Source organism: Rhynchophorus ferrugineus, unplaced genomic scaffold (genome assembly GCF_030347505.1).
Source record: "Rhynchophorus ferrugineus isolate W39M unplaced genomic scaffold, kcgeb_rfMv2 rfM7, whole genome shotgun sequence".
Lineage (NCBI taxonomy): Eukaryota > Metazoa > Arthropoda > Insecta > Coleoptera > Curculionidae > Rhynchophorus > Rhynchophorus ferrugineus.
The window spans coordinates 16,404,218-16,431,940 of record NW_027472586.1 but is presented as its reverse complement, the minus strand read 5'-3'; the positions used below and the strand labels follow the sequence as shown (position 1 = coordinate 16,431,940).

Here is a 27,723-nt window from a genome sequence, read left to right as displayed (position 1 = left end):
GAAATCGAATGGGCGAACGTTTGGGGAATATTTCGAAGTTACAAAGCAAACACGAAAATATTCTATTTTATTTGATTATTTTGTATGTAGAATAAAACTTGATGATTATCTCAACTCAAACTCAAATATCAGATGCTGATATGTTAAATATTATAATGTTACTCTGCCGTACATATATATATATATAAATATATATATATATATATATATATATATATATATATATAAATATATATATATATATATATATATATATATATATATAAATATATATATATATATATATATATATATATATATATATATATATATATATATATATATTGGCATAAAAATTAATATTTTTTCGAAAAACATTGACCTAGCGACTGACTATTTCTCAATAAATCGATATGCATCTCACAGTATTTTATTTGTAATTAATAAGCACATAGCTACCCCGGAAAGTCCATGTGAAGAAGAAACAACTGTCAATGTACAATAAATTAGTTCTGAATAAAGACACTGTTAACCCCATATAGGTGTACTCGTATGGGTTCTAAATATAGGGTTCTGTCAAAAAAGAACAACTTGAACATAAATTAGATTCAGTTCCAAAACATAGTATTAAGAATTTGTGTTAAATGCCAATGTTGTTCATTAATCAAGTCACATCAATATTTGCAAAGAGTTTTAAAAGAAATTTACTCATCACCTCAGTGCTGAAGCAAAGTAACTTCTGGATATTATATCAAGAAGACTCAAGAGGACAAAACCTTTTACGTAAATATTAGTGTAAACAAAGTTATTGGAAGGTATGTCTTTAGTGCAAATAATATTCAAATTCTAATGCCTGGTTTTATAGAGTTATGTTGCAGAATAATTGTCATAATAATTATAATTATAATTATTTCTATCATAACATTCACAAGAAATACATGTCAAAATGATAACAACTAAGTCTTATAAAATTATGGCTAATTTGCGATAATTTACGCATTTTAACTACACTACTAGTCGCCTTGTGGGAGAAATTAAACCACACTTTCTTAATTTAATCATGTATCCTTAAACTAATTTAAAGACAATGATTAAAAGTGATATTTTTTATATAACATTAGTTAAAGTATATACAAACACGTGTATATTAAAATATATACAAACCATCTAAAGAACTAACTCATTACGTTTTTTAAATAGTACTTAATTAAATCTAACTTATATAAAATATATTATTATTAGTTATAAACATAAATATGGAATATTAAATGAAATAATACATATTTGTATATTAATTAAAACAACAACGAACCGAAACGAACAGAAATTATATTAAATTAAGGTGTTTATAATTACTGAATAAATACTAAATGAACTATAGATTTCTCAAAACTTAACTGTAGTAAATAACTAAAATTATTGGTAAAAAGTTCAAAGAATACTCTTCATTACGAAAAATCGTTATATAGTTACATGTTTTATTGCATTAATTGTTAAACATCTTAATATTTATTAGCAGTTTAAAATATTTGCCAAATTTCTGCAAATAATTCTTAATATCATGTATTTGTTCCATGTGTTCCATCTAGGCAAATATTTAGTTACTTTAATTTTATCTACATATTTTCATTACCTCATTTATGTGTTAATATAATTATCATCTTTTATACAGATTTTCCACCTAACATATATATTGAGAAACAATAAATTGAATAAACACCAGGCCCACTTGATAAAAGAATAATTTCTTTATTTACGTTTTAAAATAAAGTTTCATCGTTCTTTACTTATTTATTCCATTACTCAATCTTTAAAACAGTCGCTGTCTTATTTCCTGTCAGTAAATCTCAGTCTTGAATCTCACCATTGAAAAGAGATTGCATCTATAATTTGTCTTCTATTGGTATCTTTCATCTGCTGCTTTCTAATATGCCTTGTGTCCGATATGGGGACTAAAAAATCACCAACAATTGAGCAATTCAAATTCTAAAAACTATTTTATAATTGTTATTATTCTTTGCGCTTGAATTATAAGTTAATACTAATAACATTTAGAGCGAAATTTTAATAACTTTTACAATTACCTATAATAAAATAATATACTACGTCTCCAGAACTTTATCAATTACTAACAGTTCTTAAGCAAAAACAATTTTTCTTATCTGTTCTGAGTTTTCCAGACATAAAATTAAATGAAATTCTTAAAATATAAAATGGATTGATTATTGTTGTTTAAATTAGGAATATGAAAAAGAAGCTAACAAAAATTCAAATACCTCGTAAATAAAGGAGTGATAATTCTTATTATTCTGGAAGTTTGATAATCTCTATTAGACTGATATGTTCGCATAATTTGTTGCCACTATAAATAATCTAAAATGTAACTTAATATGATCATATTTTTCTTAATCGTTAAACCACAATACTCCTTAAAATTAAATATACTCATTTAATGTAACCATTTGTTAATATATTTGTGTCAGCGATCTGACGGCTTTACCAAGTAGTTTAATTTGAGCTCATTTCGATTTACAGGAATTTGCTTATTTGGAGGTCATGTTACACAACAATTTTAGGTAAAAAATTTTCCTCTATATTAGCTTTAACCCTGCCAGTTTTCATGCCACCCCGCTTTCCTCATAAATAGAGGTAATACTTTCGTTTTGCCGATTAATATGTAGAAAAATATTAAACCATAACTAGAGTGAATTTAACAGTAAATACGTAACGACATCTTTTATGACAATTTATCAAATATCGAATTACAAAATGCACCGAAATTATATCATTTTTATTCAATCGCGCTGTCATTTTTGTTTCCAACGTTAGATAACGTAAACTCCATCATTCCAGCCGTAATCTATTCATCTCCAGTCTGGCCCATTCTCTCGCCGTCTCGTTTTCTTCTCCTGTCATGCATTTTGCGCACTCGGAAAAAATAAACCAAGATATATTTCTTAGTTTATGAAGGAGCGGCAGTAAAAAAGTGCGACGGCAGGTCCGGTCTCAGTTCGCATCCTTTTACATCAACGAACGTCTCCCTTTTCTATTAATAATAAAGGAATCCAATTTTGGCCTCCTGCAAAAACCATCCTCGACGAACTGATATAATTCCCGCTAAAGTGGATACGTCAAAGTCATTTTTTATTCATCGGTCGGCCGACAGCCGTTATTGTTTACCGGAAAAGATAATTTCCAAAATATAAAAAGTAATTTCTTCTTAGGATGAAGGTTATTATTTACGGAACGGTTTTCATGTAGAATCGACATCTCCGTAATCCCCATGGATGGATGGCATCCAATAAGTTAAAATACAAGATTCACATTCCTTTAACATAAAAATCAATATTTCTTGAAGCCCCAATATACAGGGAATAAACAAATCAATAAGACCACCCGACATATAGTCTATTCAAAATAACTCTTGCAGTATATACACTAATAGTACTGCTTATATTCTTTCCACCAATTATTTCAGAGAAAATTATTAATCTGTAGTATCCATAGAACTCTTAGAGACATGCAGCTCATTAAGGGATGTAGAGCATTCTTTCATAGAATGTTAGGTAATATAGGATTTAAATTGTGTAACGATAATTGTGGATTAGAGGTCTCATATTTGTATTTAGATGAGTGGCATAAATATTATGGGACCAATATACCCAATAGTCCCTCATGGCAAGGAGATAACAAAAATAGGATCAAGGCAACAAAAGCCGATGGAAAAAGGTAAACGTTGGAATAGCAATTTATTAGGCTTTATTTGTCATAATATTTATTAATAGTTCATTGCTGATATATTGTTATTCATGCTATAAACAGGAATTGTTAATATACTTTTCGTTTTGGATAAACTGGATCAAACACATTGAAGAAAACATTGACAACTGATAGAATTCGTGAACAATTGTAATAGATTGGACATTTAAAAGGTTAGTTATTCACTTGAATGAATTTTTTGATATGGGATTATTATAATGCTGACAATTTCCAGAGTAGGTTGATGTGAGAGCAGAAACAACTAAAGGTGAGTATATAATTAATATATTAATATATGATAAATATAGAAATATATTGTAGATTGTGACAGATTTATGTGCACAAATATTTGTTTGATTGTTCAGAATATACATGGGAATTTTATTCAAATGTGTGTGGAACAAAGTAGATCTAGTTTTATCAAGAAAGATGTATACACAGGTAGTAACATAACAAATTATGGAGAAGTGCAGTGATATGAAAATGACTTTAGAAGGAAACACTGTACCCAAGGAAATAGGAACTAAGCGTAAACGTTAAATATGCTCTCTGATGAAAGTAAAATATAATATTTGGATACACAATGGTTAATTAGGTGGAATAGGCTTCCAGGGGATACCACTGGATAAAAAACACGCTTAGAACTCTAACTCATAGAATGGAAATTAATTTAATGTAAATATAATAAAACACAACCCTAACCTATATACTATTATAACTGCATAATAAATTGTAGTTTTAAGTCCTTTGATAATATACGCATTAGATGTATTGTTATATTAAATTAAATTATACTTTATAACAGTATTTCTTAATATAATAATATTTTTTTATATCTAACAGTTTATTTATCATACTTAGGTTAGAATTTTGTTGTATGTCAAAGCCAAAATGAACTAAAACTCATAGTTGATGATAATATTTGGCAGCAATATGCAACTTACAGTAAAAACTTCATCATTGAGGATGTCGATATATTCATGCGCAGACCGGATGGTCGGTGATCTGAATAAGAGAACCAGATGAATGACACTATATTGCCGCTCAATTCATAACGAAACCTCCTCCATGCTTCACTGTAGGAAGCAAGTAGTCCAAATTGTAGCAATCTCGAGCAATGGAATTGGATCTTCATGCAATTCTTCAATAACGTATATTCGACAGCAACTAACATTCCAAAAGCTCTATATCCTGATGATCAACCAACAATGAATGACTGGCAAATAAAACTATAATGATTCCAGTATGATAAGTCTGCTAGAGTAGACCATGTTACAGCAGATATAATCACTGCCGATAGACAAACATTATTTCACTATTTTCAAGTTCTTCCCACTCAGATTTGAAACTGGAGATATTTTTACAAAAGCTATACAAATTATAATTCTAAGGATTTGTAAAGAAACTAAAATAGAAGACCAAGCAGTATCTATGCCTAATACTAGTTGTGTACTAATCCCCAGTTTATGGAGGAAAGTATTACATGTGGATTATTATTTTACCTCAATTCACTCTGCTTTGGACAGCCATCAATTTGAGTACTTTTGAAACCACCTAAAATATATCAAACTTCTTTAGACCGATGTTGATTGCATTAGCTGTATATGAATGTGAGACAACATTTCGGATTCACGATGTACTAACTAGACAAAAACATACTGAAAAGAGACATGGCGTTCAGTATAATGTTAAAACTCCTTATCTATTCGCTGAAAGCAACGTTGAAGTTTCAAGCATTATTCACAGGTTTCAAGATATGATTATCGTTACAGAACTTGACAATTAAGCAATAAAAATCCGAAGTATTGCCAAATAACGAATACCTGGCCATTTAGAAATACAACTAGACAATATGTGATCCTACAGGAGAAGAAATACATATACAGCCGAAGTAATAAGTCAAATCGGCAAATCTAAGATGATGTCATGTTTAGTTTGCCAATATGTTACATGCATATGGTTTCGAATATGGACTCTGTTACAGTCTGACATCTGTAACATTGAAGCATTTCAAGTGTGATGCCTAAGACAAAAACGTTTCTATCCAAGATTATATAAAAAATAAAGCTGTTTGATTAAGATTCGACAATCAGGACACAGTTGAGATATAAATCTAGAAATGCAGATTTCATGAGCGTTGATATGACGGTCAAATGGAAAGAGTTTTGTGACGAAAGGGACATTTTCGATGGACGACGCAATGAAGATATCAAAAAGGCAGAAATGGACCAAAATCTTAACGACCTGGAGAGAAAAATCGGACTGTCTAACATTATCCCAGGTCAGAACGCTTATGTTTGAACGATCGTCAATAGTGATGATGTTTAGTGAAAAATTTTTAATATAAACCTGCGGCAGCAACAGCTGCATAATAATTGTGGCTTGACAATAATTACGAAGATATTGTTGACCTTCCAAGCTATCCATAGTAATGATATATTTTGACATAAAATACAATATAATTTAAACAAAATCGAAAACATTGGTGGTAATGCGGATAATAATAATCTGAATCAACTAATTCATCAGAAAAGCTATCTTAATGCCAATTAGTTAGTTAATTTATTAATTAATTAGTTCTAATTCAATTTTAAACAAGCATTACACATATTTTATCTGACATATTTTAAACCAACATTCTAACTAACCGAACAAGTTCCTATTTTTTATGTTAATTAACTATGATATGTATAGTTCCCAATAACATAAAATAATTTTACAATGTTTACCAAGGGCAATATTCCTTCAAGATTTGTTGTTTTTTCTTCTCAAAGAGGTGATAGCCGGAACAGAAAGTGTCGGCTCAATATTGCGGATATATTATTATCCATATTTGTGTAAATTTGTATAGATTTTCAAACGGATTGATCTTTACTGAATTATTTTTTTTATTATTATTTTTATTTAATTAATATATTGTTACTAGTCATTCCCGTCTAACCTACAATTTGTGTTTATAATAACTTATATTTAGGTATATAACTAGGAGGACCCAACGGCTCCATCTCAGTCTCTGATGAAATAGTGTTTATACATGTGATTGCTGTATTTTTTAATATATGCACCGCACTACACAACACTACACAAGATCAGATGGTTTGATTCTTTTGAGTCTGCGTCCTGTTCTGGTGGTATCTAATAGTTGCAATATTTCAATATACGTATGATAATGCAGTCTTTCCTCATGTCCCCTTGCAATTCCCTTGATTTCTTGACTTACTGTGGGTATCTGAAAGTCTCGATGTAGGTAGTAAGTCCTGGAGTATTTGGGTGTGCCCACGATATTTCTCAGGACTTTGCTCGGAAAAATTTGTATTTTATTTATATTACTCTTTGCAGAACATCCCCATAATTGAACTCCGTATTTCCATATAGATTCCAGCATTTACTTATATAATAGCAATTTGTTATATACTGATAATTGTGATTTTCTTCCAATTAGCCAATACATTTTCCTATATTTCAATTCCAGTTCTTTTTTTTTCTTTATATGTTCCTTCCAGCGAAGTTTTGCATCGTGATTCATTCCAAGATATTTAGCGTTATTGCTATATCGAATGATAATATTATTTAATGTTATTGGTGCTTGGACGGTCTGTTTATAGGTGAACTGCACATGCACAGATTTACTGTCATTAAGTCTTATTTTCCAAGTTTGTGTCCAATTATTTATATTGTCACTTGCCTGTTGAAATTTTCGTGAGGCTTCTTCACTATTGTCTCCACAGCTATAATCGCAGTATCATCAGCAAATGTAGCCATTGAATATTTTCCATTAGTGGTATATCAGAATTGTAGAGTAGATAAAGCACTGGTCCCAGTACACTTCCTTGTGGTACACCTGGTTTAGCTTCTTTTATTGTAGAGTAAGCTTCTTCTTGTTTGATTCTGAACATTTTGGTTGTAATATATGACTTTAATAGTTCGATGTGTTGTTTTCGTAGTATTTTCTGTAGTTTATGAACAAGACCTTATTGCCTAACCTTATCGAAGGCTTGTGCTACATCTAAAAATATAGCTGAGCATACTTTTTACTTTCGTAGGCTTTTTCAATAACATCTGTTATTCTGTGGACCTGGTCAATTGTTGAGTGCTTGTTAATAAACCCAAACTGGTGTGTTGGTATTAGGTTTTTTCTCTCTATGATCGGTTTTATTCTTTTCAACAGGAGTTTTTCAAAAACTTTAGATATTATTGGCAGCAGTGATATAGGTCTACAGGCTATTATTTCGTTTGGTGACTTCCCAGGTTATGGGATCATTATAATTTCCGCCATCTTCCAAAGGTCTGGGATATGTTTTAATCTAAATCCTGTATTGATCAAGTTGGTGAGTTTTATAATTCAATTTCTTGGTAGTTTTTGCAGTAATTCTCCTGTTATTAAATCGTAGTCTGGTGATTTCCTGGGGTTTAATGTCAGTTTTAATAACTTTGGTTAACTCTTTCGGTGTGACTAATTCAATCATCGAATTTTCAGCTTCTATGTCCGGCAAATCATGTTCAATATTAGTTTCGTTAGGTTTGAAAGTTTTTTTCCAGATATTCAGCAAATGCTTCTGCTTTTTGGTGATTGTCACGTGCCCAATTCCCACATAAGTCTCTTATAGGTGTACTGTACAGACATGAGCGCTTTAAATATTATGTGGCTCTCCAGCGTGAGTAATTAGTTTCTTTATCATCTGTTAAATTTCTCAGATAGTCATTTATGGTTTTGTTTTTAATTTCCTGTATTTCCTTTTTCAGTCTTTGCGTTATATTGTTTAAACTATTTTTATTTTCAAGTGTTCTGTTTTGTTGCCACTTTTTTCGTAATTTACGTTTTTCAGCTACCATTTCCTTCACTTCTTTCGGATAATTAGTTCCTTTAGTTGTACTCTTATTCCAAGCAGCTTGTTGAATATCAACTACGAATTTCTCTGCTTCATAATTTAATTGTTCAGTTGTCTTGCGGGGTACATTTAGTTGAATTCGTTTGTTCAATTTTTCAGCAAATCCTTCCCAGTCTGTTCTCTTTTTTATTAACGTTGGGTTTCTTTCTGTTTTTATTATGTTTTCGCTCATCGTCAGAATCACTGGCGTATGATCTGAACTAAAAATTTTCTTCGACTTTTATACAGTTGGATGTTATGTTTCTTACTATGAAGAAATCTAACAGGTCTGTGGTTTTCTCTTGATCAGTCGGCTAATAAGTTGGTTTTCCAGTTAACATGTAACTATATCTTAGTTCAGTAGTTGCTTTATGCAGTTCATTGCTTTAGTTGTTGTCATTCTGGATCCCCATCTTATATTTTTTTGCATTAAAATCACTTTCAATTATAAATTTTGCTCCCAGGTTGCTTAGGACATTCAAATAATTTTCCTTTTTTGATTGTATTTTGGAGGACAATAAATCGCTGCTATTGTAACCTTGTATGTGCTTGATTTAATAGTTAGTGCTGTTACCTGATTTTCTGCTATACTAAGGCCGGGTTTTTAATGGTGGGAAATGTTCTTTTTTATTATTATTGCACTTCCTCCTCTTGCGGTGTTAGCTGGATGTATGGTATTAAAAAATATATATCTTCTAAATCTTAAAAAGGATTCTGTTGTTAAATGTGTTTCTGATATTAGGGAAGTATATATTTTTTGCATATCTAGGAATACTTGTAGGGTAATGTGATGTTGCTGGATTCCACTAGCATTCCAAATTGCTATTCGGATATCTTTATTTGCCATTTCTGGTTTTTGGGGACACAGGCCTAATGTTTTTCATTTCTAGTTTTCTCAATCCTTTCGGAAAATTATTCGATCATATTTTCTTGTTTGTCCAGCTTTCCTATTAGTTTAAGTAGCAATTCGTTGGTGGTTGCTCATCTTCCATTGAGTCCCTTTGGTTATTTTGACTGATACTTTGGGCATTAGTCATTTCACCATTAACGTTGTTATATTTTTTCGGTTGTTTCTTTTCACTCATTATTTCTTGAGGTTTAACTGAATCAAATAAAATTAAAATTTCATTTTATTCAATATTTTTACGTTTCTAATTGCAACATTATTTTTATATTCCAGTCCAATAAAAAAAGCAAAAAAAAGGTAAACGATAAAAAAGCTAATATCTTCAAGACTAATAAATTGTTTCACAAAAAAATGCTATCTAGCTATTTTTATAACATTATCTTCACATAATATTTTACATGCTTTTCATCAGTTCGTAATAAACTCGTTTCGCCAGTCACCGATCTATTTGTCTTTTGTTGAGCCTCTTTTATATTATGGCGTATATATTTTTTATGCCCTTTCCGCCAAACTCGCAGATATTTCTTACTTTATGAAGAGGTGGCGGTATCAAATGGAAGCCGCAGGACCGGTCCCAGTCTTCGGTCTTTTCAGGTCCCTCTTCTATAAATAATAAAGAAATCGAGCAGTTTTCTTCCGCAAAAGGCACCGTCGCCGAACCGGGTAACTCCTAGGTAGGAGAAACCGCCCAAAATAGTTATTTATTCATTGCTCCAGTTAGATGAGGCTTTAAGCTAACAAAATAATTAATGCAACGGCAAATTGCATTTTCTCAAGCCAATTTAGTTGGATTCCTTTGGATTAGTTACCGGACGGTAGTGAATATTTTGTGAAAATAGATTGTAACATTAAAATAACTGTTGATTTTCCAAATTATTACAATTATTACAGGCTGTTTGTGTGCACAGTCCATATGTGAGATTTACAAATATGTCTTGAAGATTTTTATTTTATAATTTTTAGGATTGATTCGAATCCCTAGATTTCCCGCATCACTCAAGTATTATACAAATTTATTGACTTCAAATTCTTCGTTATTTTGTTACGAGCACCGGATTTTTTTAACATTTTGGTGATCAATTACCCATGATGGTTTATTGGGTCAGTGAGGGAAATATTGTCGTGGTTACGGTAGGTGTATCAGGATATTATTTTTAAACTTCTCAACTTCTGTGATCAAGCCAAGATCATTATGTTAAATATTTAGGTATGTAGAGCAGCTGCACAAAATAACATAATTACTTGATATATATACAATATTTATTTTTTAATGAGGTATCAAGCCATTATTTGCTTTTAACGCTGCTGAAATTCTTCGCGGAAAAGATTCGTAGAGGGTCTAAATAGTTTCCAACGGAATGTTTCCTTATTGATTTAATGATGATGAATAAGGAAATATACCCCTCACTCTATGCTCTTAGACTCCCCATAATGGTTCAATTACGTTGAGATCTCGGTACAGTGCTGGCCAGTGAAGATGTTCTGATATTCTGATGCTCCTCAAACCAATAGTGAATTTCCATCTTAGAATATGGCAGTGTTTGGTAGCAATATACAAGTAGTAAGAACTTCGTCATTGAGGATGTCGAATGTGAATGAGAGGACTAGCTAAAAACTATGATATTTCCACTCAAATCATAAAATAATTTCACTCATGCATGACCGTAGGAAGCATCGGAAACCGTCCGTATCGTAGAGTTCTTTCTACTTTCTACATACATATGCTCGGCCGTTTGTAGGAAACAATGTAAATATTCTTCCAATCATCACTGTCCAGGTTTTATGCTGCTTTCCCCACTTCTTTCACAGCTTAGTGTTCTTCCACATATAGCAGACCTTTCATGAGTTATAGCCTTGTGGAGCTAACGTCATACTGTTTTTGAAATAACAGTAAAACTCAAATGAGTGTAAAGTTCCGCTGTTTTATGTTATATGGTAACAATATTTAAGGATCATCGGTCATTTTAATCCGTTTCACTCACTAATTCTCTTCGCCGATGATGCTTTGCCATATTTTACACATGCTGTCGTTACCGTAGATATCGGTACTCATGAAATTCAGCTGTTTTTATATATTTCATCATTCAGTCGTTTTAAGTGTTACAGAATAAAACGTATATTACACTGAAATATAAACATTCCTTGGTTGTAAGGTAAACTGAGTTATACATACACGTACCATTATTTGCACGGAAGTAGTGTTACCTATATACAACAAAAGGTACTATTTTACATTGCATTCAAGTTACTTTGTTATTTTCTGCTATAAGTGGAGCTCAAGAATTGATGACATATCCGAACGTATCAATTGTTATTTTTGATATATCACTGAGTCGATTGAACTGCAGAATTTAATTAATGGCCTGGCTTATTTCACAATTTCCTCCACTTTGAATTGTCATCCTAGATTCACTTTTAAAAATAAGGACATTCTATGTTTATTGGTTGGATATTGCCCGAAACCCGTTTTTGTATACCATATCCATAGCCTTAAGACGATTTCAAATCTCATATCAAATCTCATAATATTTCTGAAAAACTAAAAGTTTTCAAACATCCCTGGCATCCTTTCACGTTCTTTATCGCCAGTACCAAAATCGCCACTTGTAATACCAGTATGCAAATGTTTTATTGACTGAACTGCCCTTCTCTGCAGAATTAAAACAAAATATCAACAGTAAGATATGTTTTGTGGGCAGAAAAATTTATTTTCATATAACTCACATTAACATAGTGATTTAATGTGGTTTACTACAAGCTGGCTTTCACATGTTCGTATACCCAGAATGTAATTCCGAAACTCATTGGGCTTCAAATACTATAACTGGCCTGCCGTTGTAAATATCATCAAAATCCAGATGAATTGATGATGCCGGTAATTACGATAGAAAAAGTTCAAGTACTGGGGATCAGTAATACAGGAGAAGATAGTGACATATATTACAGGCATAATAAGCCAAATCGGGCATATTACAGAAGCACTTTCATCCCTAAAATATATGAGAGAGATGAAATATATTTTTAAAATATTTATCTTGTCAATTCTTCTATATAGTTGCAAGGCTTGTACTTTTAATGCGATATTTAAGGTAAATTCTACATATTTCTTTCCGAGATGGCATTATAAATTAAGTGACTCGCTTAAGATTGATTATCAATGCACAGTTGAGGAACAAATTACAATTGTCTGAATATGTTTGCCCAATGAAAAGTGAACTAATTTCCGAAACTTTTGTGTCGACCTTTTATGTAAAAGAGGCAGCGAACAGCTCATAAAAAAACTAAAACTGTATGAGTCTTCCAACATCAACTGTGGCAAGATATTATGGAGAATATTTAAAGTGCTGTGGCATCAAAATCAGCGTATTGGTTGAAAATCTGACCCTCTATCCGAATATAAACTATGTATTGATGATTATGATAACGAATAGTTCGACCAACAATATACACAAGCCAACATAAAACAACATCTATTCCTTAATATCGAAAATATGTACAATACTTTACTCGGAATAAAATTATTTCTGAAATCTGAGCGTGAAGTGGTTGGTTTGGTCGCACTGAACGGTTTGTATGGGTAAATATTTTATATATCCATTATTTTAATAACTTTGTATTATAGTTAGGTATTTGATAACACATCGATGGTATCAGGGTCCCTAAGGTAATTATATTATACATCGTTAAACATCCCGAACAAGTTGTATCTTCCTCTCCAAGGCAGAAACATGTCGCAAGGCAAGAACCAGCCTAAAGTTTCAACATCTGTAATTTATTCACAGCAATGATATCATTGTATTATAAGTATCCACTATTTTAAGTACCTTTAATTAAACCTGAAGTGTAATTAACGTAATATCGAGGTAAATAACACTTTTGATAAAAGTTAGGCTTCGTTTGTTTTGTATATTGAGTCCTTGATAATATTGATTTTCCTTCAGTTATCAAATAATATACAAACTTTTATTCACGTAATAATTATTGTATTATATTCAAAATAATAAACTTGATTTACACCTTCAACAGGTGTCAACCGTATCTCATTATGGTGAGATTAAAAGTCAATTAAAAGGTCAATACCTAATATCGGGCCTCTTCTAAGTCAAATAGTGCGATGGGCTATAAGATGGCTTACAAAAGATTGAGCAATGAGATTTTATCAGATTTTTAAAGCCTGATTTGTGTGTCAATCAAACAGAAATTTAAAAAATTTCGAACAATACTTTGTACAGAATAACCCAATGTTGTCACTGAAGTCAACTAAAGTAAAAGGAACTGAGCAAATATTAAGTTGAATATATATATATATATATATATATATATATATATATATATATATATATATATATATATATATATATAAGTTGAGGCATTAATAAAAGCATGTCACGTGTTAAAACTGGTTTGAAGACATATTTTGTAAAGTACTTGATGAAGTAACGTAGTTGCACATGCTTATAATTACAATTTATGCATTTTTTTACCTAAATCTTACAGGAAAATTTGATACAACATAGAGCTGCATCATCAAATCTATATAATTTAAATATTTTTATGTGTTGGAGTAAATAACACTGTGGATAATATAAGAGGTTGGGCCTCATTTGTTTATTGTGTGAGTCCTTAATAAAATTGTTCAACTATGTAAAATAAATATTTTGGTGGCCCTGTCAGACACATTTGCATCTGTATCTTCAAATTATTATCATACATTTTATCAGTAGGTTTTACCATCGACATTATTGGTTTGTTTTAGGTAAATATAAAGCACTTAGGTTCAAGAATACTATTCTCACATTTTGCAAGTGGTAATGACACTTTAGACTTATTACCTGCATTTATTAATTTTCTTGTCAAGTGTTACACTGATAGTATTTTTGTTCAATGTTCTTCAATATTCTACCACTTTTAATTATTAATATGACGGAGAATACTCACTCGCTGCAATTCTATAAAAGTTCCAGTATTCTCTTTAAATTTATTATTTCATTTACAGTCACAGAGTATAATTATTATAGATATTTTCTTCCGTTGGTCACACAAAACCATTTTTTTAACTATGAAATATAACATAAATAATCTAAATAAAATCGAAGCGCGCTAAGAAGTTCAAATGTTGAATTGCGGAAATAAAGGTTAGGAAACGGTAAGTGACGTTAATGTTTCGTAGTCCTGCTGACAGATGTTTGACTTAAAATGTCGAATTTTGAAATTTTTTGTTTCTGTTTCGGATAATATATATTATATTACTATTATATATCAATATTTTTGTGATATATTATATTTTTTATTACAATCATCTAACCTATTAAGCTCTTAACCATCATACGATAAAAGGCGCCGCCCTAAATAATTTCCCTTATCGAAAACGTCCTATGAACATTTTAACTTTTACCAAACACGAGACTAAAGGATCACAGAGTTAAATAGGATTTTCGAAATCTATTTAACTTGGAAAACTTCGAAATACGTCCTGAACACGACCGGTTCTATGGGCGGGAATTTTTCGCGCCAGGAAAACATGCAAAACAAACAAAACAACAGCGACGAAAGCGAAGAGGACGCGATTCTGAAGTTCGAAACATAAATTCGAGCCTTTGCGTTTTCGATTTGCTTATATCAGGACCGAAATATTCAATCAAAGGGGGGGACCAACCCACGCGTACAAATAGATAAACAAGAATGGGAGCCGTTGTTTGGTCAGCTAGTTTCTGTGTGGACATGGTCTGACGAGGACCTTTTTCCTATGACGTCCAGACATATTCTTACCAGAATTCGTGTTGATAAATGAGTTGTCTCGGTTTGAATAGGACTAAGTGCTTCAGTCTTAAATAGATCGGTCTGGGTAACTACACCTATTTGCTTTTCAATAAAATATATTCATGCTTAAACATCATGTTATTGTTTCGTCTCCTGCACAAACCCATTTATAATATTTAATCCGGTCCAAATTATTACACAAATTTAACAAGAAGGGTAACTAAATATTAGGATGATTAGGATTAGGATTCATTTAAATCAATTTTTATTAAATTTAATTTAAATGAATACTGTCTAGTTCCTATAATATTAATAAGAGAAAAAAAACTTTTCGTTCTTGGTTTGTTATATTTTAAAGTCCCCATTTTCGTTAGGGTTTATCTGAACTAGACGCACTGTTTAACGCGAGCTTCGACCCACGGTCCTGAGCATTGATCCTACCGCCTGGAGAATGGCGCAGAACTTGTCCCAGAAAACATCCAATCCCACCCAGCCTGAATGGGATCGTTTTTCCTGTCAGATCTTACGCTCCTGGCTCTTGGACCGAACCCGCTGCTATCGGGATAATAAGAGGACCATTCTATCGTCTTGGCTACTGTCGCAAGCTGGTTTTTCGTTTTAAATAAATTGGTAATTATGAATTACAAGTGTTGTTGCTCTAGAACACATTACTGAAGAGCCTTATATTCTGAAGTGTTGAAGAAATACCTATCAGGTACCGTGAGATTGACCACCAAGTTGCATTTTCATAAATTTAATTTTAAATTTAAACCTCCGGTTAAATTCGCCTTTCGCAATTAGGTTTGTGTAGCGAAAAAATAACCGATTAACACATGTGCGTGCCGACTAGCACTGTTTTTACTAGCATTCATAATATCCAGAACTTTGATTGGTAAGTTGAACTATGTTCTAGTATTGAATAATTTATCAATATTGCACCATTTGCTAATGTTTCTGGATACTATAATCTAAAATTCAGTAATTTCAAATTACACATTGGTGGGTTATAATTCAATTTATTTGATGGGGTCAGAATAATCAAACATGGGGTATGAGATTGATCGAAATGTTTATTTATCATTCTCACCCGACAAGGCATGAAAAGGCTTTTGGACGAATTGATTGTGTTATTCTTTTATAGTAAGTAAATCATGTCACGACTATGCAAAAGGAAATTGGGTGCACGAAGTTATGCAGATTATCACTCAGCTCCATTAGAGCCAGTTCTACTTCAGGTAACTGAATTTGGTAGCCTCAGAAATAAATTTTGTGCTTTGCCTGCAATAAAAAAAATGGGGAGATAACCTGTCCTCTCTAAAAATGAAGAAAAAGCTTTTATAACATCTGCCAGTTATAGAGAATACGAATTCTTATTAAGCATTCTTCATATACGGAACCTTTCCAAAAACTATTTATGCAACTATTTTACCAACTGCTACTGTTAATAACCTTAACGGCAAAGTTATGTATATATTCGAAAAGGAAATCGATGTCTAAGAAATATAATAATCCCTGGTATTCTCTTATAATCTAAAATATAATATATCGTTGTATAAAACAATTTTTTTTATTATAGTCTGAACATATTTTTATTTTTTTATTTTGTATATATACATTATTTTCCTTTGATCAATCCCCCCATTGTGAACAACCTCATCCCATATAATGAAAATCTGTTTAACATTTAAACCGTAAGTTCGAGTTAGACTGGGATCAGAATAGTTAGTTTATATAAAATTCTCTCCTTATTCTATGCATTAAATACCATACAATACAATACTGTAAGAGGATTGTAATCAATCACAATCCACTTACAGTACAGTATTGTTCAAGACATTGCTCTCAATTGCAATTAATTATTTTTTAAAAACATTTTCTGACTATTGGAAATTGTTCCTGACACTAACACCTATAGAAATAACATATCTGCAAATAATATTTGTTAGACTGAGCAAAAATTCACTCGAAAAACTTTTTTTGTGGTGAATTTCACCCCAAATGACGGTACTTGTATCTATAAAAAATTAATTGGAAGTTCGTCTTTTTAAAAAAATTAATAAGTCTATTGGGGTAATCTTAAGTAAATCCATTCCTTTACAGGTATATTTGGTGAAGATTTTCTCCACCCTCGTCAGATAACGTCAGACAACTAGATGTAACAAATGACAATAGAGAAACTTTTTTGAATTTGAATTGAATTTTGAAACATCCAAGATGATGGTATTTCATAGAAGTTTTGTGACTAAATCAGTGTAGTTATCGTCTCTATATTTCAAGCTTCCTTTGGCTTCCAGTCCAAGACCAAGTCGAATGAAGAATATTCCACAAATGGACTTTTAATTCTTGATATAGTTTCTCCTTATACTTTGGTTTGTTTCTCTTATTTTCCATGTATGTAAGTCCAAGTATTATGAAACGCAAATATTTTTAAATATTATTATAGATATAAATTTTACTTTATAATATATATTTTAAAACGTCGGCTTTTAGTGAGTTTTTTTAAGAATGCCGTGAGTGTCACGGTAAGTATACGCGGAATAAAACTGCCAGACGCCGAAACTACACAAATACGATTGAAGTTCTCACTTCGCAGTAAAGTTGTACACAGTAGAATAATGATTGAACTGGAATTTAGTTTTGATTGAATCGCGAGATCACTGCAAGTAGGAATCATCCAAGAAAGTATTAGAAGAAGTTTTTACGGAATCAAAATCGACTTTTATTCGTAAATTACCTCCAAGCTCATAAAAAATTAAGTCAGATAATTAATCTTGTTAAAGCATTTAATATCAAGTAGATGCTACCATTCGTCAGACTTAACCCCAGATGGCTAGTAAAAGATAATTGAGAAGTTGTATCCAAAAACAAGAAAATCGCACGGAGAATTTACTTTAACGATATAATTTAGTGAATAATTTTAATTAACGAATTTAATCCTTATGACTACATGACTACATGACATAATCTACATGACTTGTATCGTACAAAATATTTCGGATCCACACATATTCGATTAATTCTTCTTCCATCTTTAAACACTCACTGTGAAATTAGGAGAAAAATTGCGACAAGAATACTGCGCCACGGTATGATGCGAAGCAATGTTACGCGGTAGCTATCGTTCTTTAAACCCACAAAACCTCATCATGACTCACACTGCGTCACCTCACTAATTTGCGTCCCATTTTGCCACTGGCCTGACTAATGAGCATTTGTTGAGGAGAACCTAACCAACACATAAAATATAATAAAATTATCGGTACTTATAACTTTGTTCGTTAAACATCATAAAATATTTTTAACAAAAAAATTGTACCGACTTCAAAATATTAATAAAGAACTCACTAAAAACGAAAAAATAATCAAATTTAGAAATATGTATATAATAATCGTTGTAATAAATAAATAAAAATAAACAAAAACCTTATTTAACCTATCTACTACACGTATTATATATTCTACTATATACACACAATTTAGCTTAATACCTACCTAAACCTATTTATCTATTCAAAATATTATTTCAACCGCTACCAACTGATCACTTTGAAGTCGGTGCCAAGCAACAAATTAGATTTGTTTTGTTCGTATATTATTATTTTTGTATAGTTTGGACTTGCTAGTAGTAGATAGCCCAAGTAAAATAAAGCCCGTGTGAGGAAAAATAGGAATAAAGAAACAATGATTGAAAATAAGGAACGCGTGAGGACCCGGGGTCCGCTACCTATTATAGGTGATTTGACAAACGTTCCAACCAAAGTAAAATATAAACAGTTCCTGCCCCTTTGGGAATAGAAACCGCGACCTCCGCGTGTGAGCTTAACGTTTTAACCGTTACACCATTAAAAGAGTTGCCTGTAATATTTCTACTACCTCTTATATGGTATGATTAGTGCATAAAAAGCAAACTGAATGGTTTTATACTGAACTACTTCCGATTTTTCGTCACGTCATTTCAGGAAAAGCTTTATACAGAAATATTTGATTATTTTAGATAAACAGTATATGAAAACTCTGTACCTGCCTTTGATATTTGGTGGTTTCCTCAATTTCCCACCACCCTTCACCCCTTCAGATCTTGACTTGGTTCCAACGGGACCTCCTGGAAAGTGCAGTCTTTCGAATAAAGAAAGAATTTTGAAGATCGGTCCATAATTGACGGAGAAATCGGCGAACATATATTAAAAATATAAATATATACTGCCGAACATAGAACCTCCTCCTTTTTTGAAGTCGTTTAATAAACATATAAATCAAACGTTAATATATCTATAAAATTTTATATAACAATCTTAAATGCACAATTAAGGTTTTTTTCTTTATTTATAATATTAGTCATCGCTATAGTCACTAAATTTCCCATCTTGAAAATTTTTGGAATATTCATATAATGTGTTGTTAAGTCAAATCATCCGTCATCAATGGTAACATATAATATGAGAAATGTTTACGAGTTGAGAAAAGTATTCGTCTATATTAAAAATAGAATTGACTCGACAATAATGTTTATTTCAAAGTCGAATTTATAAATTCATAATTCCCTGTATATATCGGAACTTGTACACACACTCTTTCTCAACTGCCGGACGTGTGCTAATCGATGGAAGCGTTTTTGGAAAAAAAAGGCCAACTCGAAAATAGGCATCAATTTAACATGTCTATCTTGACATCATCATAATCCGTAATATTTATGTTGGCAACGATAAAGCTTTATAGTAATATTTATGGTCGTTATAAATCAAGACCTCTTCTGTTTACGGAAACTCAATTATAAAGTGCATTCCTGGTAAAAATGTGTTTTTATTTGTTTTATATTGGGCCCGGATTTGTTTATGTTAAATATTTTATCACCCCATATAAATCTCGTTGACTGTTGTATTTCGGGATGCGGCTGTCGTCACATATTCCGAGTAACACTGTCAATATGACTTGCTGTATTAAATATTTCTCTTGGTAAGTTAGTATACTTTTTGGTTCTCGAGAATCTCCATAATGTAGAAGATTATTAATTCAAAGAACGAAGAGCTGGCTTGTATTTATTACTAGATTGCCGTAAATAAGTAAGAATTGAATGTAACTTCCTTTATGAGGTGTAAATTATGTGATTGAAACTCCATATCGTCTGTAAAAGCGTAATATATTTTATATAATTTTTTAATTACATCTCTAAAAAAACGAACAAAAAAGAAACACTTGTGGTTCGTGGAGTTCGAAATCCCAGAATCGACCGTTAGAAAGTTTACGTTAACTGTAAAATATCGATCATATTTTGAGGGTAATTTAATATTTTATTGATGTGTTTTATGTCTTTGGGAAAATTAAGATAATGGTAAATAAACTAAAAGAGCGAGAGTGTCATCTCTGCTCGATTGGGATCTGCCACCCTTGTAGACACCAAAAACAATTGCCATAATTGGTAATAATGTTTAGCCCCCTTCTCGAACTGCAGTTGCCAAATGTGATAACTGAACATATCCAAGGGCTTTTCGAGCTCTATGAAAGTTCATTTATGCAGCCGCGACCATCAAAGTAACTACGTTTTTAAATCGTGACGATTATACAGTGCTTTACGCTGCACAGCCCGAGTATTCCAGTTTTCCGTTTATTTTAGTTCTATTCATTCACTTATTTATTTACCTATTCGTTTATCGAATCATTTATCTATTGATTTAACTATTTATTTATCCATTCATTTACCTATTCAGTTATCAATTTATTCTGAACATTCTCCGCTATTTATTTATTTAATAATTATAACTCGTAATAGTTTTATGGTTGCAAGTGTAAATATAAATTGTAGCTATTTTATAAACCAGGGGCTAATGCTATAGTACCCAATATGGATAATTTGGAGCATACATAAACGGCAGCGAAAGTGGTTTCTACTGGCCCTTGATGGCAGCGTATCTAGCATCTAGCGTGTGGCTTTTTGCTTTCTCCCTTGTACGCATTGCACGTCCATCATAGTTGGAGCTGGAGAAGTGAGTGCTTTAATAACAGTACTGTTCAATTGTTAATTTGTTTATTTGTTTTAAAAATTCGGCTTAATGCTAGCGAGGCCTACAAACCCTAGTGACAGTAGATCTCGCGCGTTATCCCTTGATCACATTGCACGTCATTATTGTTATTGTTAGAATATAATCTAGTACGTCGCATGCTATCCCTTCGTACCGTGTACAGATGTCATACTTCATCCAAGCATAGTTTATCATTGCTATCAGATATGGCTATTGTCTTTCATCATTATTCTCTAATGACACGTTTAGGCATTGTTATCACTATCGGCATTGAAAGCTCAACAGACCGACGTACAGATTCAATTACCAGTCAACTGGCCTTAATTATCAGTACCATCGCCGTTGTTAATCAACCTGGCCTTTAATAATTATACGGCTGATTTAAAGTTCTTTATATCACACTCTCATTCTCGAAAATTGGTTGCTCAGTTACTTTTTTATCTATTCAGAACTGTCGCCCGACTATTTCCTCAATAAACGTTTACATTTTAGTTTAATCGATTTACTGTTGTTTGTAAGTACTGTATATGATGTTTGTTTTTATTGTGTATATATTTTCTTGTAACTCAAATAAACAAGTACCCTTTAAAAATAATTTATAGTTTTTATTTACGCTCGTATAATAAAATTCTTATATAAAGCAAAAATTATATATATTTGTTTGATTATTTACTGAATCAAACTAAACCATCGTGTGAGGCTCTCGGAAATAATATTTTGTATATTTGTGACAAATATTGAATATACACTATCCTTACAAAAGTATAAATGCGACTAAATAATTGTTCACCATGATGACTTTCGGTCGTCTTTTAGAAAACATGGGAAAATCGACATGGAAATGATTAAATAGAAAACCCTATGCTACCCTTCCCTTGATACCACCCTTCACCTCGCATTGCTCCATTCATTTACTCGGATTTGGATTTATTTATTCTACACTGCGGTTATCCCAATGATAAAAGCACTGTTTCTTTGATCTTGGAATATTTACTGATAACAGTTATCTTAAAATAGCCACTTTACTGTCCAGAGCTATAAAAACCTCTACGTGGTAGTTGAAAATATCCACAAGTGTAATAGAGGGTGAAAAAAAAAACATGTCAATTTTGCAGTACGATGAGAAGACAGCCATCTAATTATATCAATTTGGAGATCTCCAATATTCAAGCAGAATCAGCGAAATATCTCGGCATACATCGCGATGGTAGATCATTGGTAACATCCTATTATATCAAAATCTGAGTAGAGTTAAAGAGGGATGTTTAATCGAGAATTTATAAGATCCTATACAAATATATTACGGAAATATATGAGAAATTAATTTTATGCCGTCTAACTGACTTAAATCTCAGTAGAATTCCGATCCATTACCGTTACATTCTTAAATTTTCTGATAATTTAATAGGGGTATAATGAATCGCGAACTGTGCCAAATATACATAAGATTATAAATATATATATAAGGTATTTTATTACACTAATCCTTATATTAGGTAAAAACATTATTAACTTATAATATTTATATTCTTTGAAAAAATTGCATGTAACAGCAGACGTACTATCTTTGATATCAGTTAGCCCGACTATGATCTAAAGATATAATATTATATCGTAACACATAAATAATAAATTGAACAAATAAAACAAATTAACGCCATAATTTACTAAAGATGTTAATAATATATTTACCTGAATATAGCGAGAATTTCATAGAATACAAGTAATTAAAACTTTAGTAACATTCTTAAAAAACATACATGAATTAGATAAACACGGAAAATGAATGCCATATTCAGAATCTCGTTCATTTCTAGAAATGCTCTCAAAGGCTAGACGAATCCTGACATTATCCTGTTACAAATGTGCTATTTTAATGCTACTGGCGTTTAAAGTAATTAACGAAACTCAAACAAGAGACTAATTTAATAAGAAAATGTTCATTTTAATCAAGACTGACTTTCGGATTCCTAAATTGAAACCGAACACGCAACAGGAAATTCTCTATTTTTGATACGCAATATGTTTTCTCATGTTTTCGGAAATGAAGCTTGAATTTATTAATAGTGACTAGTAATAATAACTAATTTTGGGTGAATCATGATAAATTACATACACTTATTAACTTTAGCAAATTAATGTACAGTTTTATTTTTAATAAACCAAGCGCCATATTTGTGAAGTACATCCATTTCCGATATTGCTTTGGAAAATGTTTAGAAATATTAGTCCATTTTTTAACTAAATATTGCTCGTCACGATAATATGTTTTTCCAATTGATCGTACCAAAAAGACAAAAAATATATGCCATAAACTTAATATAGAACTAAGATCTCAAAACTGTCGTATTAAATTTGACTTGTCGATTATTTTCTGTCTGAGACGCTATATGTTGTCTGTCTCGATCTATTTATTGACTTTGCATTTCCAATCACAATAATCACAAATATTAATCAGTTCAGTCAAACCGAACATTTTCTTTACTTCTTCTTATCTTATTTTCTAACGGCTTATTTTAAAGAAATATTAAAAAACATATTCCGTAAATTTGATAAAAAATTATTCATACAATATATAGAACATTATAGACAAATTTTGATAATACAAAATTTGTATTTTCAAAATATATAATTTCATGTAATATTAAATTAAACAGGTCCAAAAAATTTCAATAAAATAATAAATCAGATTTATTATAACACATAAAGTAAAGACAAAAGACATCCGGTCTTACCCAGCCTGGATTACTGGCGTGACTGGAATCACTTAACCTTATTGGATTTTTCATTCCTACTCAACACTAACTTCCTTGGAGACCTACATATTTCAGTCCCATATCACTTTTAGTGTCTTATCTTGATTCATAATTATAACGATAAACCTATAAAGATAATTATTGGGCTAACAGTTTTTTTTTAAACTTAACAATTAACCATTTCGATATGAATTTAATAAAAGAATCCTCAAAATTAATGAAGAGCTCTTTGCTTTCTTAGTAATGTTAAAAATAAAATAATGTATGTAATTACATAGCAGTTCTATAATTGGGATTTATAAACTAAAAGCAAGACACGTTTACATTGCTATCCATCAAAACCAAGATAAAATTCTAACAATAACCTAGTTACATAGATGGAAGTTGTTTTATACACTGTATTTAATATCTATATGATATATATCTATATGATATATATCTATATGAATTGAAATGTAAAGTTTGCTCTATATGTAGTTTTGTTACAATCCTAATGGTAAATAAAAAGCTTATATAAGTCAGAAATCAAAATCTTCTTACTATTTTTTCTAATTTATAATGCACATATAAATACCATTTATATATACCATATATAATACCATTTATATTGTGTACTATAAACTATCTATTATAATCTCTTTTTTCTTTCTTTCTATCTATTATAACCTTTAAATTTCTTGCTTGTTTGTCTTCTTTCCAGCTTTCTATTTATTTCTTATTTATAATATTTACCGAAAGGTAATATATAACATCGAAAAATAACGAAAACTGATTCGATACTCGAACACTTTATACAATGCACTTGATAAGATCACATTGTTCTTTTTCCTTCTTTATGGTGCACATAACTTCCATTTATAGTATATATTCACTTCCTTTAACCATAAATATCTTTTTCTAGTATACTAATTCCAATTTCTAGTAGAGGAAAATAAAATTTAAACGAATATTTTGCCATCCTAACATATTGTCTCAAATCTTCTTTAATATTAAATAAGTAGTATATTATTTAACTCCTAACTATACATAATACCAAAATAAGAAAATTAATTTCTTACTACTAACACTAATGCACATAATCTCCATTTATAGTATATCAATCAATTGGATTAATGATGTAATATAATATTAAACGCCTAGTGGTAAAAAACTCCAAAATATAACGAAAAATATTTTCTACTAGTATAAAAAGATATTTTCTGTTCCCTTTAATTTGTAATGTACATTTTATTTTATTTACATTACATTTTATTTCTTTTAGTGCAAAACTAATCTCTATTTGTGATACAGCAAATTCTACTTTAAACAAAAACTTTGCCATCTAAATATATTGTCCCAAATCCTCATTTTAATTAAATAAATAATATAATATTTAACTCGTAACAATACAAAATACCAAAATGTAACGAAAACTAATTTCCTTTATAGTCTGGATTAATAATATAATATAAGATTTAACGCATAGTGGAACAAAACTCCAAAATATAACGAAAAATAGTTTATATTAGTATAAAAAAACCGCTTTCTTCGTTTCTGTTCTATATAAAGTAAATCATGTCCATTTCATTCAATCGTCCATAGGATTTCAATTCCTTCTATTGCTATATCAATGTTTATTTCTGGTAAGAAAAAATATATTTAAACGACAATTTGCTCTAGTGTAAATTAATTCTTTTTTGAGATAAAGAAATAATATGATATTTAGCTCGTAACAATACAAAATAACAAAATGTAACGAAAACTAATTTCCTTTATAGTATGGATTAATAATATAATATAAGATTTAACTCATAGTGGAACAAAACTCCAAAATATAACGAAAATCAATATCTTACCCTAGTGTAAATTAATTCTTTTTTGAATTAAAGAAATAATATGATATTTAGCTCGTAACAATACAAAATACCAAAATGTAAAGAAAACTGATTTCCTTTATAGTATGGATTAATAATATAATATAAGAATTAATGCATAGTGGAACAAAACTCCAAAATATAACGAAAAATAGTTTATATTAGTATAAAAAACCGCTTTCTTCGTTTCTGTTCTCTATAAAGTATATCATGGCCATTTCATTCAATCGTCCATAGGATTTCAAATCCTTCTATTGCTACATTAATCTTTAGTTCTGATAAGAAAAAATATATTTAAACGAAAATTTGCCCTAGTGTAAATTAATTTTCATTTGAGTTAAAGAAATAATATGATATTTAACTCGTAACAAATCAAAACACCATAATATCTCGAAAATCAATATCTTACTACTATAACACTCTATAAATCATTCCTGACGAAATCACTTTTTTCCCTTCTGTATAACGCATCTAAACTCCATTTGTATTATAGTATTAATTTCCTCCTATTGTAAATTAAAAATTAAAAATTCCAGCCTCTATATATATTACTACACCCTGCATAATGCTTTTGGTGAGGTCTGTATAGTTTGGTGGGTCTTACCTGGCATTTGGGATACTGCTCGTCCGCTTGCCTTTCTACCTTCCAACCCAACAACGGTGGAATGCAGATCAGAGCCGACAGCAGCCAAACTGCTCCAATCATGAGAACCGCACGCATGGGAGTACGCTTCTTCAGGTATTCCACGGCCTGCGTGATGCTCCAGTAGCGATCCAAAGAAATGAGACACAAGTTCATGATGGAGGCCGTGCTCAGCAGCACGTCCATGGCCGAATGCACGTCACACCACCACGCCCCAAAGATCCAGTAACCCATGAGTTCGTTGGCGAGCGAGAACGGCATGATAATCAGGCCCAAGAAGAAATCGGCAACGGCCAGCGACGCGATAAACCAGTTTTGGATGTTCTTGAGGGCCTTCTCCGTGGTGATCGCGATGATGACCAGCATGTTGCCCACGACGACTACGATCATGAGCAGGGTAACCACCACGGAGGCCACCACGATCTGAGGTAACGTATAGCCGCTGGGATAGTGGGGTACGGCGAGGGTGGCGTTCCCGCCGCTGATGTTGCTGCTAGCGTTGTCTGCCAGCAGGAGCGCGTCTTCGACGGCAAGCGCGGTACGCGCCGTGAAATTGGCAAGAGCCATGAGTATGTACAATGTTGGTCCCTAATGACACTATTTACAGAACCCGTATTGACCGAAGTTTGTGCCGTCTATTGGCGACGGACAAAAGAGGCAACTAAACCATACCAGAACCGAGAACGTGGCTACACTAGTGAGAACGGGGGGTTGGTGACGAACCGCCTGACGTCGTCGTCGTCGTCGTCCGCCGGGCAGCGGGGCGCGCAGGGCATGTTCTCGTCTGCCTGGACGACCGCACACTGGGCGCGAACGACCCAACCACGGAGACGACGACGGCAGCAGCGGTGGCAGCGGCGGCGGCGGCTCACGGTGGCGGCGTCGCATGCGTCCAGGCTCCGCGCTCGCTGCCAATTTCAGCCCGATCATCGTCATCTCGTCGGGGTACCACTTCCATCAACATTAACTGGTGCAACCTTTAATATACAATAAATACGTATATAATACAATATACTGCGATTTTTAATAACTTTTGCGAAATTAAAAAAAGGATGAGTAAATATATAGTCCTTTCAGAGTAAATCTATTAATTCTATATAGTACGATTTTAGTAACTTTCCCAAAAATTGAAAAAGGATGAATAAATATGTAGTGCTTCCAATAAAACTGACACAAATGGA

The 27,723-nt window shown here is 31.7% G+C and overlaps 1 protein-coding gene across 1 annotated transcript; it reads right to left on the bottom strand.

Moving 5' to 3' along the window:
• Positions 1–15,643: 15,643 nt before the first annotated feature.
• On the bottom strand, positions 15,644–27,319 carry LOC143200202 (alpha-2 adrenergic receptor-like). The gene is made up of 4 exons (XM_076410603.1): positions 26,504–27,319; positions 22,853–22,883; positions 19,294–19,375; positions 15,644–15,767 (listed from the first exon to the last, which is right to left on the bottom strand). Exons 1-4 carry the CDS (start codon positions 27,107–27,109, stop codon positions 15,644–15,646), a joined length of 843 nt encoding a protein of 280 aa, XP_076266718.1. The 5' UTR covers positions 27,110–27,319.
• Positions 27,320–27,723: the final 404 nt, after the last annotated feature.